We start from the raw sequence: 19,900 nt of genomic DNA, 5'->3' as shown, positions 1-19,900 counted from the left end.
TTATAGAGACTTAATGAGAGTGAGACTGGAACATAGAACAAAATAGCAAAGGGAAACAGTCATGTCAGCTGTTGGAAACCAGCTTGGTAAAGTAAGGTCTCAAGCCGTGATCCCTGGAGGCTCAGTCTGAAACGCACTGTTCTTTGCTATTCTCTCAGACAAAGGCATTCCACTGGCAGCCTTACCAAGGGACTCTGAGCTGCTTCCTCCGCAGGGAGCAGCGCTTGGCTAAGACTGAAGTGAGAACTCTCACTAATTTTCTCAAAAATTATTTCCCCATTATGGTGTTTGGTCAACAGGTTAGGTCTAGCATAATTTCTGAAAAATAAGCCACATCAGCCAGCCTGTTTCAAAGGGAGTATCTGGTACATGGAAATCTTTAAGCAAAACTTACCCATTTATTTGATTTGATTTGATTTTCAATAAGCATGTTTATTTTACTTGGGTCATTTAGGGTACTTACATTGTGATGAAAATTTATAATAAGATGAAATTAAGGAATCAAAAATGCTTTCGTAACATGGAAGCTGAAATCTCAGCAAATAATTGGATTCTTAACACCTGCTTAATCATTAATAAAATTACACATTAAAATGACAATTTGATCACTTCTTGGTGCTTTGGTTAGGATTAAATGTAAACAACAATTTGACAGTTTACAAATCGCACTAAGAAACACCAGGAATCATTTAGTGTTGCCATCTGTATGACTCTATTAATGCCGTTACACACTCATGCGTATTGTTTTATACTAATTACAACATTCAAAATGTTTTATTTAATTCCAATCAACAAATATCCGAGCTTACAAAAGAGAATGGAGAGATTCCACCTGATAAAAGTTCTTTCTAACAGTGAAAAGTTAATACTGGGATTTAAAAATCGAACTTAAGGATGTTTTTGTCAATTCAGTCACATGGGTATTGCTTACGCCACTGGACTGCCCATGAGCCTTTCTTGTCGGAGTGCAATTAATCTCTTAAACCACTTTTCCTCCGCATCAGCCTTGTCAACAAATAACTGAAACAAAAGCAAAAGAGAACACGTGATCGTCTGCTGCTGAACTTGTACTTAACATTATATAAATCAATTTATATATCTCATAGCACACGATTTGGATACTGTTCAGTTCCTGATGACTTTCTGAGGACCATCTATTTGGGATTTTTGACACACAGAATTTCTTGTAGTAAAAACTCTGACATCAAAACCATCATAGAATGATTCCACACTTTACCTTTATGTAATTGATTTCTGGTAACAGATCTGAGAGATACAGTCAATTTACAACATTTGATAAAAGGCAGTCTATATATGATGTCAGTGACAAGTGTATAGTCAATTAAGAAAGGAGTTAAAGTGGGATTAGTATGCTTAATGAGATTTTTTTTCTTTTTAAAAATAACTCCTCTTTGCCCACTTGTCTTAACCATACAAAGAGTAATTCCAGAAGTCAGGTAACATGCATTGACCTGAACTAGATTCAAATCTATGTAATAGCTGAAAGGTGAAGGGTCAGCAGTCTAATTCTAACACACAGAAATGTATAAGTCCATTTCCCTTAATGGTCTTGATTGCAGCACAGGACAGCTTGATTGATTTCTGTTAACTACAGTTCAGTTGACATTGTTAAGGCTTCAAGGGTCTTACATTTGGGTGGGCCAGGGAATTGTCATCTTGGTATTTGATTGCAGTAGGGATGCTGGTGGTGTCGATTTCTTTTTCAGTACTGGGTGGATCAGCAACTACTGATGCTGGTCCTGATGTTGAAGTCGCATGTTTCACTTCAGTAGGTTCCACGGACTGAGAGACACAACATATATTGATGTAAACATAATATATACTACAATTCTCTAATACTTCTGATTTTTAATAACTGCATGATTAGTCTTCATTGAGAAGACATCCATCTCAAAAAGATCCTGAATTACTGAATGGAAAACAACTCATAAAGCAAATGCAAAGATGCAAGGGAAATGTTTTAACTGCCTGTGATGTGAATGATTTTCTCAAATCAGTGATCCTGCACCTATGCCACTGAACTGCACTGATGTAGCCGGGCCCCCAGTCCTGCTCGGCAGAGTGGCTTGAGCCCGGCGGCCATGGAGTGGCTGTGCTGGATTTCTGACTGCCGCTTCCTGCCAGTGCAGAGCCTGGGAGGCAGTGGTCACGCGCCAATGACTGCATGCCTGGGAGCTCTGTGAGAAGCCGGCACTGTGCTCCCACTCTCGGGCCTAGCCTCCACCCTGGCCAAGCACAAGTCTGTGTGAATTTGGGGAGTGAGCCAGTGGACGGGAAGTCTCTTTTTTTCTTCCCTGTTTATCAAATAAATAAATAAATGCATAAATAAATCCTACTAATCAAAACAAATTTGCAACACATCTTTAGAGTTTACATTGGCACTATTAGGTATAAAAATAAACTTCAAGGGTTAACTTTTTAAGTGTTGCTTTATTTTAGATTTAGTTATGTTTTGTTTTAGATTTATTTATTTATTTATTTATTTGTTTATTTATTTATTTTAAAGGTTTATTTATATTTTTATTGCAAAGTCAGATACACAGAGAGGAGGAGAGACAGAAAGGAAGATCTTCCGTCCGATGATTCACTCCCCAAGTGAGCCACAGCGGCCGGTGCGTGCCGATCCGATGCCGGGAACCAGGAACCTCTTCTGGGTCTCCCATGCGGGTGCAGGGTCCCAAAGCTTTGGGCCATCCTCGACTGCTTTCCCAGGCCACAAGCAGGGAGCTGGATGGGAAGTGGGGCTGCCGGGGATTAGAACCAGCGCCCATATGGGATCCGGGGTGTTCAAGGCAAGGACTTTAGCCACTAGGCCACGCCACTGGGCCCGATTTATTTATTTTTATCGGAAAGGCAGATTTACAGAGAAAAGGAAAGACAGAAAGATCTTCTATCTATTGGTTCATTCCCCAGTGGCCACAACGGCTAGATCCAAAGCCAAGAGCCCAGAGCCTCTTCTGGGTCTCCCATGCAGGTGCAGGGTCACAAGGCTTTGGGCTGTCCTCTGCTGCTTTCCCAGGCTGCAAGCAGGGAGCTGGATGGGAGATGGAGTACCCCGAGACAGAACCGGCACCCATTGGGATTCTGGGTGTGCAAGGCGAGGACTTTAGCCACTATGTTATTGTGCCAGGTCCTCTTTTTTATTTTTTTAATATGCATTTTATTCAAGCCTATTTTCTGTTTATAGTTTTGATAATATACACTTTAACCCATTTTCCCTATTATCTCACATTTGGTACATTTTGAAGCCAAAACTGTTGCTTCTTCTCGCACCTCTAACAATCAACATTCCTGCGGTCAGACTTTTTTTTTTCAGTGTTAGCTCTCATGTAAAAGACAGAAAACATATCTGTCTGGCTGTATCTGGCTTTGTTTTACTCAACATTTTGCCCTCTAGTTCTCTACATTTTGTTGCAAATGATAGAACTCATTTCTTTGAATAGCTCAGTGACATCTCGCTGTGCACGTTTGCCACATTTTCTCTGCATTCATCTGAAGCCAGGCGCTGCGCCTGACTCTGGGCTGGCTGCTGCCACAGCGCTGCTAGGACCGTGCTGGGGCTCTCTGGGAACCATGGGTCTGTCTTTGGGGTATACACCCCAGTAGTGGGATTGCTGAATCAAACAGCAGTTCCAACCCCAGGTTGTTTTTTTTTGTTTTTTGTTTTAGAATTATTTACTTTGAAGGTCAGAGGCAGCGGGGCGTGGGGGGCTGGGTAGAGATCTTCATTGGTGCATTTCCAGATGGCCAAAGCAGCCACTGCTGGGCCTGGGCAAAGGCAGAAGCCAGAAACTTTCTGTGGGTTTCCCACATGGGTGGCAGGGGCCCAAACACTTGGGCCTTCTTCCAGTGCTTTCCCCAAGCTGCTGTCAGAGGGCTGGGTCAAAAGCGGACAGCTGGGACATGAACTGGTGCCCATACCGGAAGCTGATGATGCAGAGGGCAGCTTCGTCTTCTACGTCACAATGCCAGTGCCCATTTCCAGCTTTTACAGGATTCTCTACGTTGTTTTTCACAGTGGCTGCGCTGATTCATATTCCCAGCAACAATGTATAAGAGCTGCCCTCTGTCCACCTCCTTGCCAGCATTTATTATTGTTTTTTGATGGTAGCAATTCTGACAGAGGTGACGTGGTATCTTCCTGTTATTTGGATTTGCATTTCCCTGATGGCTTGTGACACTGAGCAATTCTCATGCATTTCTATTTCTTTTGAGAACTAAGTCCTTTCACTGTTTATAATTGGATTGGTTGGTTTTTTGTTGAATTTAGTTGCTGAAACATTGTGGATATTAACCCTTTGCTGGATAAGATACTGGTAACTATTTTCTCCCATTCTGTTGGACGTTTCTTCACTGTATCGTTTCCTTTGCTGCGCAGAAACTTCTGAGTTTAATATAAACTCATCTGTCTAGCTTTGCTTTTGGTGCCTTGTCTAAGAAGTCATCACTTAAACACAATGTCTTCAAGTATTTCTGCTATATTTTCTTCCAGCAACTTTATAGTTTCATAAGTTAATCTTAGGTTTTGATGCATCTTGCACAAATTTTTATAAATGCTGAGGGGCAGGAATCTAATTTCATTCATAGGTCAGCACTATTTATTTATCCTTTTTAAAAATAATATCCTTTCTTTAATGTATGTTCTGGTACCTTTGTCAAAAATAAGTTGACTATATGCAAGTGGATTGACTTCTGGGCTCTCTGTTCTGTTCAAAGACCTATGTGCCAGTTTTTATGCCAGTATATCATGGTGTTTTAACTTCTCTAGCTTGCAGCATACTTTGATTTGCTTTCATCTCAATTGTCTTTTGCTCAAGATTGTTGTAACTCTTCTGTGTCTGTGACTCTACACAAATTCTAACAGTATTTTTATCAGGCCAAGTGCAATGGCTCAGTGGCTAAATCCTCACCTTGTCTGCACTGGGATCCCATAAGGGCATCAGTTCCTGTCCTGGCTACTCCACTTCCCCTCCAGCTCCCTGCTTGTGGCCTGGGAAAGCAGTGGAGGACGGCCCAAAGCCTTGGGACCTTGCCCCTTCATAGGAGACCTGGAAGAAGCTCCTGGCTCTTGGCTTTGGATTGGCTCAGTTCCAGCCGTTGTGGCTACTTGGGGAGTGAACCAGCAGAAAGAAGATATTTCTCTCTGTAAATTTGCCTTTCTAATAAAAATAAACAATTTTTAAAAGCGTTTTTTTTCTTATTCTGTTAACAGTGTCACAAGTATGTTGACACAGATAGTGCTAAAACTGATTTAGATAGATAGAACAAAAAATTTAATGATGCCAATTTTTCTGATGCATGAGTCTACAAAAAAAATCAAATTAATTAGGAATAAATTTAGCCAAAGAAGTGAAAGATCTCTACAATGTAAATTATAAAATATTGACAAAATTATCAAGGACACAGAAACGCATGATTTTTTTGTAATTATTGTGAATGATATTTCTGATTTTCAGCAAGATCTTTGTTGGTATATGTAGATTTTGTATTCTGATTTTATTGAGTTGGTTCACCTGTTCTAACAGCTTTCTGGCAGAGTGGTTAGGGCTTCCTATGTACCCTGTCACATCACCTGTAAAGACAGACATTCTGACTTGCTCCCTTCACATTCTGATGCCCCTTATCTGTTTCTCCTTAACTGCTGTTACTGGTCCTTGCTATGCTATCCTGAGAAGAGTGGTAGAACTGAACATTCTTGCCTTGTTCAAGATCAGAGGGGAGATGTGTCCACCTCTCCCCGCTTCAGGACAATACTGGCTGTTGGTTCGTCATAGACAGTCTTAATAACATTTGAGAAATATTCCTGCTATACCTAATTTGTGGAGTTTTAATTTTTATCATGGAGGGATGCTGAATATTATCAAGTGCTTTCCCTCTGTCTTTTGAGATGACCATATGGTTTTTTTTTTTTTTTTTACAAAGTCAGATATACAGAGAGAGGAGGAGAGACAGAGAGGAAGATCTTCCGTCCGATGATTCACTCCCCAAGTGAGCCACAGCGGCCGGTGCACGCCGATCTGATGCCGGGAACCTGGAACCTCTTCCGGGTCTCCCATGTGGGTGCAGGGTCCCAATGCATTGGGCCGTCCTTGACTGCTTTCCCAGGCCACAAGCAGGGAGCTGGATGGGAAGTGGAGCTGCCAGGACCAGAAGCGGCGCCCATAAGGGATCCCGGGGCGTTCAAGGCGAGGACTTTAGCCACTAGGCCACGCTGCCGGGCCCGACCATATGGTTTTGTTCTTCATTCTCTTAATGTGCTTTATGACATTTATTGATTTGTGAATATCGAACCAACCTCGTATCTCTGGAATAAATCTCACTTGCCAGTCATGTAGGCCCTTCTTGATGCAATATTGGATTTGGTTTGCTAACATTTTGTGAGGTATTTTTGGAACTATGCTCTGCCACGGATATTGCTTTGTAGCTGTGTGTGTGTGTGTGTGTGTGTGTGTGTGTGTGTGTGTGTGTTACATATTTCTGTGGTTTTGGTATCCAGGGGGATGCCATTCTTCCAAAAAGAATTTGGTAGAGTTTTGTCCTTTGGAATATTTTGAAATACTTTGAAACCATCAAGCCCTAATTTTTGATATGAGACTTTTAATTACTGCTTCAATCTCATTGCCTGTTATAAGTCAAATTACATAGGAAGGAAAAGTGTGTTAGACTAACAGAAGAAAGGCCAGAACAGCATGTATACTCTAAGTTTCAAAAATGAACATGCCCCCTCAGAAAAAAACTCGTAATGAAGGATACTCTGTCCAGTAAAGCTATTCTTTCGAAGTGAAGGAGAAACCAGTGAGGTATTTCCCAAACAAAAGCTAGCAGAATTCACTAGGAGTAGACTAGTTTTACAAGAAATTCTGAAGGCAGCCCTACATCAGAAGTAAACACTATGACGATACAGGACAGTACCACATTCACTAAAATCAGTAGCCAATCAACAAAACAACAGGAGGTAGATTTGTCTATCAATATTAATCTTTAACATAAATGGATTAAGTCCCCAGGGAAAAGATATAGCTTGGGTGAGTGGATTAAAAAAACAAGACTAAGACCCAGACTCAGTGGCTAAAGTCCTCGCCTTGCAAGCCAGGATCCCATATGGGCACTGGATCCTATCCTGGCTGCACCACTTCCCCTCCAGCTCCCTGCTTGTGGCCTGGGAAAGCAGTTGATGACGGCCCAAAGTCTCGGGACCCTGCACCTGCATGGGAGACCCGGAAGTTCTTGGTTCCTGGATTCAGATCAGCTCAGCTCTGACAGTTGCAGCAATTCGGGGTGTGAACCAGCAGATGGAAGATCTTTCTCTCTGTCTTTCCTTCACTCTGTAAATCTACCTTTCCAATAAAAATAAATTTTAAAAACAAAACAAAACAAAAAACAAGACCCAACTATGTGTTGCGTATAAGAAACCTTACTTCATAGGTAAAGATATACGTAGACTGAAAGTGAAGGGCTGGAAAAGGATCCATCATGTAAATGGAGTGGGTGGCAGTAGTTACATTCAGTTCAGGTAAATCAGACTTTAAATTAGAAACTGTAACAAGAAATTAAAAGCATTATATGTTGGTAAAAGGACTGATTCAGAAAGAAGATACAACAGTCATGAATATGTCCCTAACAAAGATCCCCCAGGTACGTACAGCAAACATTACTGGAGCAAGAGGGAGACATAGCCTCCAGCGCAGTAATAGTGGGGACGTGAACATGCCACTGTCATCAACGAACATATCAGCCATGACAGAAAGCTGGCAAAGGCAGCCAGGGCTGAGCCACGCCACCAAGGAAAGGGATCTAGCACATGCCTATGGAACATTTTACCTAACAGCTACAGAGCAAACATTCTCATGGGCACATGGAACATTTCCTAGGGTGGACCATCTATTAGGACACAAAGTCACAGCATCTTAGTCTACCAAAAACTAGAAATCAACAATAAAAAACACAGAATTTTCAGGAAAATAAAATATTATTTTGATAGACACTTAAGGTAGTCTACGTTAGACTGGAGAGCACTCTTCTTATATTTTGGAGTCAGGGCCACAAGCATGTGTGTGTTTCCATGGCTACGGCCCTCAGGATGTGCTACCTTGACTCTGTGAAGCTGAGGACCTTTACTATAAACATTCCGCAAAGAGAGAAGCGGAGAGTGTGCCAACTCACTCAGCTCAAGGAGATTAATTTTCGGTGGTGCACATTGTCTTAGGAGACTGTATGTACTTATCGTTTGCATGATTTAGCCATGCTATGACAGAGCTTAGTAAGGAATGGCAGTCCAAGTTAAACTGCTTTGAAATCATGTGATGTGTTACTATACCGAGTGCCAGACACGATCCAATCTTTCAGATGGCCAGGATAATACCACTGTTTTACATAAACCAAATATATTCATTTTAGTTTTACCTGTATAATACCTTAATGTTTTCTTTGAGCAGTACATAAGCACATATTTGTGTAAGGTGACTCTCTCAAGGGTTAGGCCTGTAGGGGAATTATTAACTAATACTGAATAGTTTAATAATGCGTGGAGAGATCTGTTGACTACTTAATGAAAACTGACAGAAGAAAGTTTCCATTGCAACAAAACCTCAGCACGGCCATTATCGAAAGTGGCTTTGAGCAGCACTGCCACCTGGTGGTTTTGTTTGGCATAATTAGTTTCATGACATACTTTCCAGCAAAAGAACAAAAGGCCAGGTTGCTTAATGATATTTACTCTCTTTTTCAACACACTCGATTAGTTATCTACCTGATGCAACAACAGGAGTGAATGACTTACAATAAACTTTTCTGTAACAGTTTGAAAACAGTTCTATCTTGGTTCTTGAAGTTCATGATACAATGCTAAAGCTCAGACGCTGGGTAATTCAGTACACAGACAGGTAACTGCTGCTATGTGCCAGGACAGCCTGTCATACCTCCCTGTGATCTGCATGAAATAGTCCTTAAGATACTTTGCCTCCCCTTTGCTAAGTAATCTCCTTATAAATAATTCAGTTTCTTGGACATCCTGAATCTTCATCTTATATTGCAGACACAGATATTTTAGAAACTAACAAGGGATATCACCTTCAACTAATATATTTTCCTTCTATTTGTCATTTCAGTAAAATGTCACTGTGTTCCTTGCTAGCCTATTACTGCTGTTCTGATCATTTTCAAGTGCTATGACTAATAACAAAATGTCTAGTGTTGGATGAGAAGACTATCCTGTTGTACATTCATCAACAAAATACTATTTCCTGATGCCTTTTAGCCTATTTTTCATTGGCATCACTTTCTCTCTCCCAGAGAACACTTTCTTGAAAGAGAGGCACTCAATTAAAAATAAGTTTAAAGAAAAATACTAATTATTAGTATCAAATAGGAAAAACCCACATAGAAGAAGACCCAGTATGTTGACCATGGAAGAACAAGCATTTCTGAAGAAATAAAATGTTAATATTTTAAGAGAGTCCAGCAAGAACAGACAAATCAGGATGAATTTCAGAAAATCAATAGTAGGGAAATAAGTGTAACAGTAAATGCCTGAGCTGGTGTTAGGGCAGGTACACGCACCCGCACGGGAGTGCCTGGCCTGACTGCTCCCTTTCCGTCCCAGCTTTGGGAGGCAGCAGACGGTGGCTCCCCAACGTGGGGGAGCCAGAGGGAGCACCTGCCTCCTGACTGGCCTGGCACAGCCCCAGCTCTTGGAAACATCTGGGGTATAAGTCAGGGGATGGAAGATTGATCGTGTGTGTGTGTGTGTGTGTGTGTGCGCACTGCCCCCCCAACTCTGCCTTTCAAAAAAATAAATAAATCTTTAAAAAAGACATTCTATAAGTACAAAGGGCTTTATAGTATGTAAGATTAATGGGCATGCATAGTTATGCTTGTGTATTCACAGTTTTCACTTTCTAGGCATTGTGATGACAAACTACCAAAGTTCAAGTGCAATCACCATGATGACAATACAGGAACTATGGATTCCACAAGACCATGGAATCCTGATCCTGGTATATTGCGCACTGTCAATTCCTATATCTGGAATTAATGAAAAGACTTTCTTGTAACTAGTAACAAGAGCGGCAATGAAAACAATGTCTGTTTTCACTTTTCAGGTGAGTAGAACTGATGCTGGCTGTAAGGCCTTGGGTTACCCATGGTGTGAGAGGCACACGTCTTGCACTTTTGGGCGGGATTTGAACACGTATAACACTGGGCAGATGGCTTTGGATACACGTTAATAAACAATATGAACCTTTAACAAATAATTCCATCTTAAAACTTACTTTAAAAGGTAGTAATGGATATTTGCAAACACTTATATTTCCACACTTGGGACTATTTGAAATCTTGTATCAGGGGAAAATAGATAAGCTATTATATTCATTAATTACATAGCCATGAATATCTTTATAGCTAATGTTTCAGAGTAAGTGGTAACTAGAACCACATCTTCGCCATGTGGCTCTTATTATAGAATGCATTTTTACATTAGGATGCTTTTCCCATTAGGGAAACAAGCAAATTCCTACAAGCAGTTTTACTAATGAAAGTCAACAGAAGTACAGTGCCAATGAAAGACCCTTTCACTACAGCTGAGCAAGTGACACCCATCTGAACAAAGACTGGAGATACAAAGTACTATTTGGGCAGCAATTTCCAACTTTTCTCTAGTAGAAAATTTTAAAAAAAATTAGAAAAGAAAATTGTATATGTTCATCAAATGTATACTGCTTAGCGAACCATAAAGTTGAATCTTTGTATCTCAGTGAATTGTAAAATAAAAATGGCATCACACACATTTTTACAGTATATTTTTATGAAAGTTAAAAGTGAACTGATTCTCACCGATTCATTCTCTTTCAATAGCACGCCTGACATTGTCTCATCCCACTTCATCTATTAGAAGCAACAGTTACTTTTTAGTAAAATCCATTAATAAAGCATCTCTTCAGCTGGAATCCAAAGCCTGATTCACAATACTTGGATGGAAACTTACCTTTTTGACTTCTTTACTGGATCTGAATGTCTGCTGAATAAAAGAGTCACTTTCAATTGCTTCAATTTCTTTTACTCTTTTTACTTGTTCTACCAGGGTGGCTTGGTCTGAAAAAAGAGAGTACAGTATCAGTGTATCTTAGTGTAAGGTTGCTAATACCACACCTAAGCACTGCTTTTTTTTTTTTTCCTATGAGACAAATTTACTACATATGAACCTGGATGAGAAGAAAAGATATTACAGCTTTACTATAATAAGAAACTTTTCTTTCTCCCCAAGGCTCACAAATGTACATTCCTAGGAAGCAAGACACATCTAAACCCTAAAATATTACTGAGAGGAACTGTTGATTATAGGTAATCTGGGCTGATACAATGAGAGTGCTGGCAAGCTTCAGTGTAACGTTTGATGTGACTGCACACTGGTGCGCGGCACAAAAGCACAATGACTCCGGCAGCGTTTATAAGCACCTCCTGCCACTCTTACAACATCTAATCATCCTTAGCTCAATCAGGAGCATTGCGAGTATTTAAAACTAAATCCCAGAGAGTACATCGTGCTACCTCTCCTATTTTAGGAGGTATTTCTAACAGAAAAAGGCTTAAAAACATAATCACAATATCATTCTTACAACTAAAAAATTACCAAAATTTCTTTAATGTTATTTACAGTTAATGTTTAATTTTCACCTATTGTCTTTAAAAATATTTTTTATAGTTGGTTTGTTTGAACCAGGATTGCAGTGAATCACACGCACCTGACCAGCAAGCATCTTGTCTCTTCATCACTCACCGTGCGTCATCCTTCTCTCCCACTGCCACTTCATTTTTTAAAGCATCTAAATCATTCATTCTATAAAAATTTGGGTATTGTGGATCTGGTTGGCTTTGTTCTCATGGCATCATTTAACAGGCCTTTCTATCCCCATCCTCTGTATGAACCAGTAATTAGACAAAGGGGTGGTTGTATGGAGGCTCAATGTCTTTTGGTCAAACAGCAACGATGTGATAATTCCTGCTGCTCTCATACCAGCGCGCGCTTCTTCCACAGCCAATGACAATTATGACTGCTCCATGATCTCACTTAAAGCTTTCTCTAACTAAGTGCTACTTCGGTATTTCATTTAATGTTCTTTAACAAAACATTTATTTATTTATTTATTTGAAAGTCACCATTATAGATCTTCCAGCCAATGATTCACTCCGCAAATGGCCAAAACAGCTGAGCCTGAGCCCGGCTGAAGCCAGGAGCCAGGAACTTTATCTGGGTCTCCCAAATGTGTGCAGGAGCCAAATGAATTGGGTGATCATGTGCTGCTTTCCCAGGTGTATTCACAGGGAACTGAACTGAAAGTGGGGCCCCCAGGTCTGGAACCGGTGCCTGTGCGGGCAGGTCACACTTGCTTCACTATGTTGAGTTGGTCTAAAAGTGATTAAGATGCTCATTAGGAATTGAGGCTATGCCACAATACTGGGCTCACACTGACATCTTAGGGTCTTCACCGCTAGACTAATGACTAGACTCAGAAATACTTATCTTTAGAAGAGATGAATGAGATTTTGCTGATAATAGGAATCAAAATGAAAGATTATAAAACTTTGTAGCAAACTTTCCTTTGTGGTTATCTTTTCTCTGATTCTAGGGAGTGATGTCCTGTGGTGGCTGATGCTGCCTGCGCCGTGGCTTTCCCTAGGGGTGCTGGCTGGACTCCTGGCTGCTCCACCTCTCCTCCAGAACCGCCTGCTCACGTGCCTCAGAAAGCAGAGAAGACGGCCTGGATTCTTGCACGCCCAAGACTCATGTGGGCGACTGAGCTGGAGTTCCAGGCCCCTGACCTCAGCCTGGCCCAGCTCTGGCCAGTGTGGCCATCTGGGGAGTTGGAGCAGCAGATGGAAGACCTCAAGCTCTCTCTGTCTCTCCCTCTCTCATCTACAACTCAGCTTTTCAAATAAGTAAATCTTCAAAGAAGATCTTTCAAAACAGAAAACTCAGGCCTTAATGATATAATAAAAAATACTCACTTGCCTTTTCTAATACTTTAGTCAGGGCTAATTTATTTCAAGTAAGTCTTTATTTTCAAGCCTTTGTGGTTAAGTTTGCTTTTGAACTGCAAGAAGCATTTATGATGTGACTTTAAGGCTAAAACTTAAAGACAAGGTCAAGGTCATTCAGGAAGTTCTAGTTTCTTCTATCTCTTGCCCCTCTTCTTCTCCCAACCTATAAATGGCCATTTATTAGGTTTGAATTTATCCATTATTTATTTCTGAAAATATAAGTATACAGATTCTTTCTGAATGCACAAAATTACTACAGTATCTACTCCTATTTGCATTTATTTTTTCTGCCTACACTGTTCTTGTTATCACTTCATAGGGGTGTAGAGAGGTTTTCATTGTATTTCACTGAAGCATTTTAATCTACTTCATAGTTTTATGTCAGGTTTTTTTTTCATCAGGATACTATTGACACTTAAACTGCTTCAAGTCTTTTGCCTTTACAGTTAGTGCTTAGCCATATGCATGTATCATTTTCTATTTTTGAATTTTTTCACAAGCAGATGGGCAGAAAAAAAACCACAACATACAGCCCACACTCCTGCTGTCTGAACTGCTCCATGCTGGGATAAAACCATAGCTGAAATGGGAGTCATTACGTAGTTAAGGTAACTAAAAATTTTGGGTTCACGATTTCAAGTCGTTGGTACTGGATTTGCTTTCTAGAAATTACTGTAGGAGCAAGCACCTGGTGTAGTAGTTAGGATGCCACCTGGAGTCCCTGCATCTGGCGTTACAGTGCCTGTGGGGAGTGGGGTGCTAAACATGCTCCTGGGATTGGTAGGGGCAATTGCAAGGTGGCAGCTGGCCTAGGGCCAGGAGGCGGAGTTGGTCTCGCCAGCAGGTAAACAGGAAGTCACAGGGATAGGCTAATGCCCTCGCTGCAATTATGTCATTGCTACTGGCCTATCATGTAGTGCCAAGTGGACCCACGGGGAGAAGTGATTGGTGGGGAACAATATAAAAGTAGCCGGTAAAAGCTAGGACGGACGGATGGGCTGGGACGAGGACGAGAAAGGTGGAGAGACTACGACGGAGACGGACGGGGAAAGGAACGAGGATGGAGCTAGAGGGGAGGGACGACGGAGAAAGACGGGACGAGGAGCAGAAGGACGGGCGGGAAGAAGGGTGGCGGAGGAGGGCTGGAGAGCAGGGGAGCAAAGCTAAGGCCAATGGGGAAGGGGCAGCGCAGAGAAGGATTTAAACGTGGCCGTTTTTGGCAGCGAAGGGTCTGGTTGCGGCCGACTTTTCCCAGACCCTCAGAGTATGCCTTGTCGTTTTAGTGTCGCTGTGGGACGGCGACAGTGCCACGCCTGACTCCAGGTTCCCTGCTGGATTCTGACATTCTGCTGACGCACACCCTGGAAGGAAGCCAATGATGGTTCAATCGATTGGGTTCCTGCCAATCATGTGGGAGACTTGGGTTAAATTCCTGGCTCCAGCTTTGGCCTTGGCCTCGTTTTGGCTGGTTTAGGCATTTGGGGAGTAAACCAGTGGATGGCACCTGTTCCTCTGCCTTGAGAAGAAATACTACTACTAATAAAAAACACATACATACTGTAATACCTCTTCTAACAGGAAGTGGAATTATTTACGTTAAAGAAATTGCTGCATACCAGAAGCTCTAAGCTGAAGAGGTTAAATGTTGCTGCAGACATAAAATAAAGAGTATGACAAGAAAGTTGGCTTCATAAATTAGGTAAAAATATTACCTGAAAATTCTGTTTGAACTTTTGGCTAATCACAAATTATAATTTACCTCATCTTATGCAAGTTTCAATTTATTTGTGGGAAAGTTAGCTCTTTCATGGGTGTGTCCCGGGCAGCCACAAGCAGTCTTTTCTTGGGTGAGAAGTGACAGGTGGAATGCTAGAGAGTAGCTGCTACCACGGCCAACACTCCTGGCTTTGGGACAGTGCTCTGGCCGGCACATGTGCTGTCAGAGTGGCCCTGAGCAGCAGAGTTCCACAGGCGTTTGGGACAGCTGCTATGAACTCTAATCATGCAACACACTCAAAAACATCCTCTGTCCAGCTAATATCTTAACATGAACACAATTACACGTATACAGTAATGTCAATATAGGGAAAGTCACAGTGGGTACCACTCCATGAGAGCCAGCTTTAAAGTCAATATGAAAACATTTGCTCCTCTAGATCTTAATTAGTTTCACCAGGATTGTTCCATAATCATGAATTCCCAACCAAGAGACATTATTTCTGACTTCAGGATGATGCCTCATACATATCAAGTGCTGGGGCCCTTGGAATTTATTCTCTAACATATCCTCCAATTTGGATTTGCAAAGCACATCATTAGTATTAAATGTCAGAGGTGAACTTGCAAACAGGAATTGATGTCCAAGACTTACGGTGTTTATAGCTTCAAATTTGGGCATGCAACCAGCTCCTGATACAAATAAGAGTGTTACTGTGGAAGCTGGGCTAGGGCTAGTAGTATGCTTAACAAATAGCAGTGGTGAAATTATGAAGAAAACAGGGAGAAAGATTAGAGAAAAACAGAACATTTTCACTGAGCTCTTTAAGACCACCACAGGAATAACAATGTGGCAGGCAGATGGAAGAAAGCCAGTCTGCCCGACTTTCAATTTGAAAATAAACCTCCACAGCTTTTATCTTTCAAGGTGGAAATAATTTTACTGATTGCAAGAAAGCGATATTTAAATCAAAATTTGAAAATTCACAGAAGATGCATATTTCAGCCCTTTAATAGTTTAGTTCTATGCTATCTGAAAACAGCGACATAGACTAAAACGTCAACAATCCACACTGCGCTTTTCCCACTTGTCTCTTTAACTACTCAGGCCACTCTAGTACTTAAAATTCATGTATCAATTTTACGTTTGTGAAAAATCTGTCTTACTGGTAAACTAGTTACCGTTTATATAATGGTAACCTGTATTCATCAGCCATGAGACAAAAAGACAAGGAACACTTACTGAGAATCAAAATGACAAACATTAGCATTTGATCATTTTCCAAGACAAACAAAATAACATGCATGTTACATGTTGTTTGTCAGATACTACAAGGGACATATATTTCACAGTAAAGTAAGTCACAAGGGAATCAAAAAGTCAAGTCACTGCAGATGAAGAGAATCAATACTAAGTTACTGCAGAGAAAATACTTAATTCCTTCTGTGATGAAAAATTTAAAACAAGTATTTTTATTATTATTGACATTCCATTATAAAAATTAGCCCCTCCTACTTTACATTTGTAATGAATTTTATGTTTACAAAACTGTATTTTAAATATTATCAAATAATGTACAAGATTAAAATTGGTAAATAAAGACATGAATATGCAATATAACCTTGCATTGTAAAGGCTAATTTCTATTCTGCACTTGTAGATTATAAACAGATCTTCCTCCTACAGCAGCAATGACACATTGTGAACAGCAGATGGCACTATTGCCCAAGATGTAATGGGATAAAAGGCAAAGAATCATGAGATAGACCAAGATCTCATGTTCAACGGACTCCTTTTGAATATTAATATTTTATGAATCTTCCCAAAGTTAAAAAGCACTTTATGTTACAAGGAATTTGGGTCACTTGGCTTCACATTCACTGAGTTACTTAAAATATTCTTCCAGGAAAAAAAAATATTTATATACCACCAGTTTTGCTACAAAAAAATGAATAAACAAAAGATTCTCTTATTTTCATATTAAATTGGCTCACATATTAGGGAGGAAGGTAAACATCCAAGAATTTCCTTTTTATGGCACACGACAGATTTTTTTAAGTCTTGAAAATACAAAGCATTTTCAAATGCTTGAGATGAAAAAAAAAAAAAAAAAGGCCAAGAGGCACAAACTTTGGTGGCACAGATGGCTGTTCAACAAGGTGCGTAAACACACAGACATCTCATAGAGCTGATCTGGAATTTAACAGTTATTAAAACAATCATTCATGAATATAAATCTCAACAAAACACAGTCGTTGTTTTTCCTTTCTTAAACAGTACAATTAAAAAGCATACACAACATGGGAACTCCATCTACCTGCAGCAGCTTCAGGCTGTCCCTGGGGCCAGAGCTCTGGACTTGCAAGTTGAGAAAACTCGTTAAGTGCAATTGGGCTTGCTTAGTTGGTCTGTGGGAAGCTTGTGCCATGGCAGCCGTTTGTATGTCAGTGAACCCCTGAACTGTCCCTAGTGACACCTTTATTGGTGGGATCTAAGAGTGACTCAGCTTGCATAAACTGCTTACAGTACCAAACTAAGTCATGGAACAGCTTCAACGCGGTGCACTAGCGAAGAATAATTTCTGTGAAATGTTCTAAAGGGCAAGCGAACTGGGCATCAGGCTGAAAAAATACCGCACTGAGCAGCTGCTCCTGTAAGGCCTAGCATTTGGTAATACCGTCTATCTGTCACCTGTGGGAAAAGGGACCTTTTCTGCAATGTGACTGGTGTTAGCACATGTCGTCTGAAGTTACATGCGTCTGTCTCACGAATGCAAGTTTCATGTCTCCAGTTACAGAGGACATTGTCTCTGTGCCAGCTCCAGAACTCAGTGGGGTACGTACGCTCTACTGTTCAGTAAGCAGTCCAGAAACATTTGTTGAACAACTGCAACTTAAAGTGCATTAACAAAGCCATGAAAATAGCTGAAATTCATGGGAGAATTTGCTCAGTCATAAGAATCTTTAGCTATCTTTGTTTAGTCTTCGGGGTCTGGGTTACACCCTGCGCCGCCACGGGCTGTGCCGAGCTTCGTGGGCTCACGCCAGCGGCCCAGGCAGGGGCTGTGTTCAGAACACACACATGTAAACATTACAGGAAGGTTGACAGCCCTGTCCTCTTCACTCTCCCCCTCCCTCCTTTCAAGTATTTGATCACATTCAGTGCACCACTCACTGTTACTAAATACTAAGCAGTTAGAAATGAATTCGTTTCTTATGGAGCTTACATTTTATTGGAGGGAGACAAATATTAAGTAAATTAAGTATCCAAGAAACAGACCAGAAGAGGATTAAGAAGGAGGAAGCAGAGCCAGCTCAGATGGAGTGACCTGGGAAGGAGACCCCCGGGGGTGGGGGGTGATCTTTGGGCAGGAAAGCTCTTGGCTCAGTGGCCAAGCCACTTGCTACCTGCCTGCAGCTCCAGCTGAAATGACTGGGTCTCCCAGTGGGAGATCCAGGCTGAGTTCCTGACTTCCAGCTTTGCGCAGGCATCTGCAGCTATTTGAGGAGTAAAATAGCACCTCCCTGCCCATCTCTTGTCTCTCAAATAACTAAGAAACATTGTTTAAAGATTTATTTTACTTGGAAGTTAGAGTTATGGGGGGTGGGAAAGGAAGCAAGAGAGAAAGTAATCTTCCACCTACTAGCTCACTGCAAGTGGGTGCACCCAGTCCAAAGCTGAGCCAGGAGCTCCTTCCACCCTCCCACGTGGGGCCCAGGCAGCTGGACCCTCTTCTGCTGCTTTCCCAGACCATCAGCAGGGAGCTGCATCAGAAGTGGAGTTGCTGGGAGTCTGAGCAGCCCACCCATACCTCAGCCCGAGGCTTAACCTACTACTCTACCACAGGCACTGGCCCCAAATAAATGAAATATTTAAGAAGGCAATAATTATAAAATAAAGCACACATGAAGGAGTAAGCCTCGCCAAGCTGGGGTGATAGCTGTGCTCAGTGCAGGACTAAGGGACATTACTTAGGAGCACTAATAAACAATGGCTCTCACTGTTGACAGCATCAGAGTGCCAATTTAGCAACAGCACTGAAGACATGGAAGTGCCTAAGATGGTTTTGTTTATAAATTTCTGACAGGATGTTTAAAGCCAGTGGCCATTCTTGCATGGTTCAGGCAGGTGGCTACTGATGGAGGCTCACCCATCCCGGGGTATACCGGGGGTCGGCAGGACCGTGGCAAGGCCAGGCAGCAGGGACAGGGCACGCAGGCAGAGGAGGACAGGCCTGCGGATGCCCTCAGCTGGACACAGGGTGCTACAGCCTTGGCCCCAGCGCGGCTGCGGCGGGGGGGGGGGGGGGGCTGAGCAGCGGCCACCCAGCCTGCCCACACACCAGACATGACACTAAGGACTGCAGCGGCACTTGAACATGGTAGAAACCGTGTTTTAAGGCAGCAGTGTGCTTGAGTCTAGAGTCTGGGGGCTTGGAGAAACCTTCAGGTGGACCTGTGTCTGCTTCGCCTTGCTGGCGGGGGGTGGGGGGTCACTGAGGTGAGTTTCCCAGGGAAGTGTGTTGAGAAGATCACAGGAGGCTCTGGGTAGCAGAGGAGGAAAGCAGTGGTGGGAGACACGTGGCTTCGAGGGACTCTGCACTAAGCCATCACACAGTGTTAGCTGGCTTAACTGTTACACAATACTCTCACTGGAAAGATGAGAAACTGAGGCTGCAGGACCTTGGCCACCGTCCCAGGGCTAGTTGGTGACAGAATCTAATCCCTGAATTGGGATTCACTCATTATTTCCCAGTCAAATGGCTTCACTCTTGCCAAGCAGCAAATTGTATTTCCTCTATCTCATCCACTTACTAGAAAATAATAAATACTCCTGTCTTGTTCTGACCCTGCATTTTAATGCTATTCATTCAGTAAAATACAATGTAGCTTTATTTGTAGAGATGTCAGAGAAGTTGTCTTTTCCTTCAGGTATTATCTTGAGAGAGAGATTACAGATGTACAATTTTCATATTTTCATGTGTGAAAAAGTTTTAAACACTTAGATGCCACTTTCTAAAAACCGTCATAAATGAATAAAACAATGCAACATTTTCTCCCCCACCACCAAAAAAACCTAGCATTTTGTCTCTCCCCAAGCCTGCCAACACCCTCAGAAGCAAAC

General features: G+C 41.7%; 1 protein-coding gene across 1 annotated transcript in view; it reads right to left on the bottom strand.

Moving 5' to 3' along the window:
* Positions 1-759: 759 nt before the first annotated feature.
* RSRC1 (arginine and serine rich coiled-coil 1) overlaps positions 760-19,900 on the bottom strand; it is a 371,018-nt gene continuing 351,877 nt past the window's right edge. The window contains exons 8-10 of the mRNA XM_004598575.4: positions 11,006-11,112; positions 1,651-1,803; positions 760-1,020 (exon numbers count right to left, since the gene is read on the bottom strand). Of these exons, the coding sequence (XP_004598632.2) occupies positions 928-1,020; positions 1,651-1,803; positions 11,006-11,112 (353 nt within the window). The 3' untranslated portion in view covers positions 760-927. The remainder of the gene's footprint in view (positions 1,021-1,650; positions 1,804-11,005; positions 11,113-19,900) is intronic.

Source organism: Ochotona princeps, chromosome 3, assembly GCF_030435755.1.
Source record: "Ochotona princeps isolate mOchPri1 chromosome 3, mOchPri1.hap1, whole genome shotgun sequence".
Classification (NCBI taxonomy): domain Eukaryota; kingdom Metazoa; phylum Chordata; class Mammalia; order Lagomorpha; family Ochotonidae; genus Ochotona; species Ochotona princeps.
The sequence above is the reverse complement of the archived record's forward strand: the minus strand, read 5'-3'. Positions and strand labels throughout refer to the sequence as shown.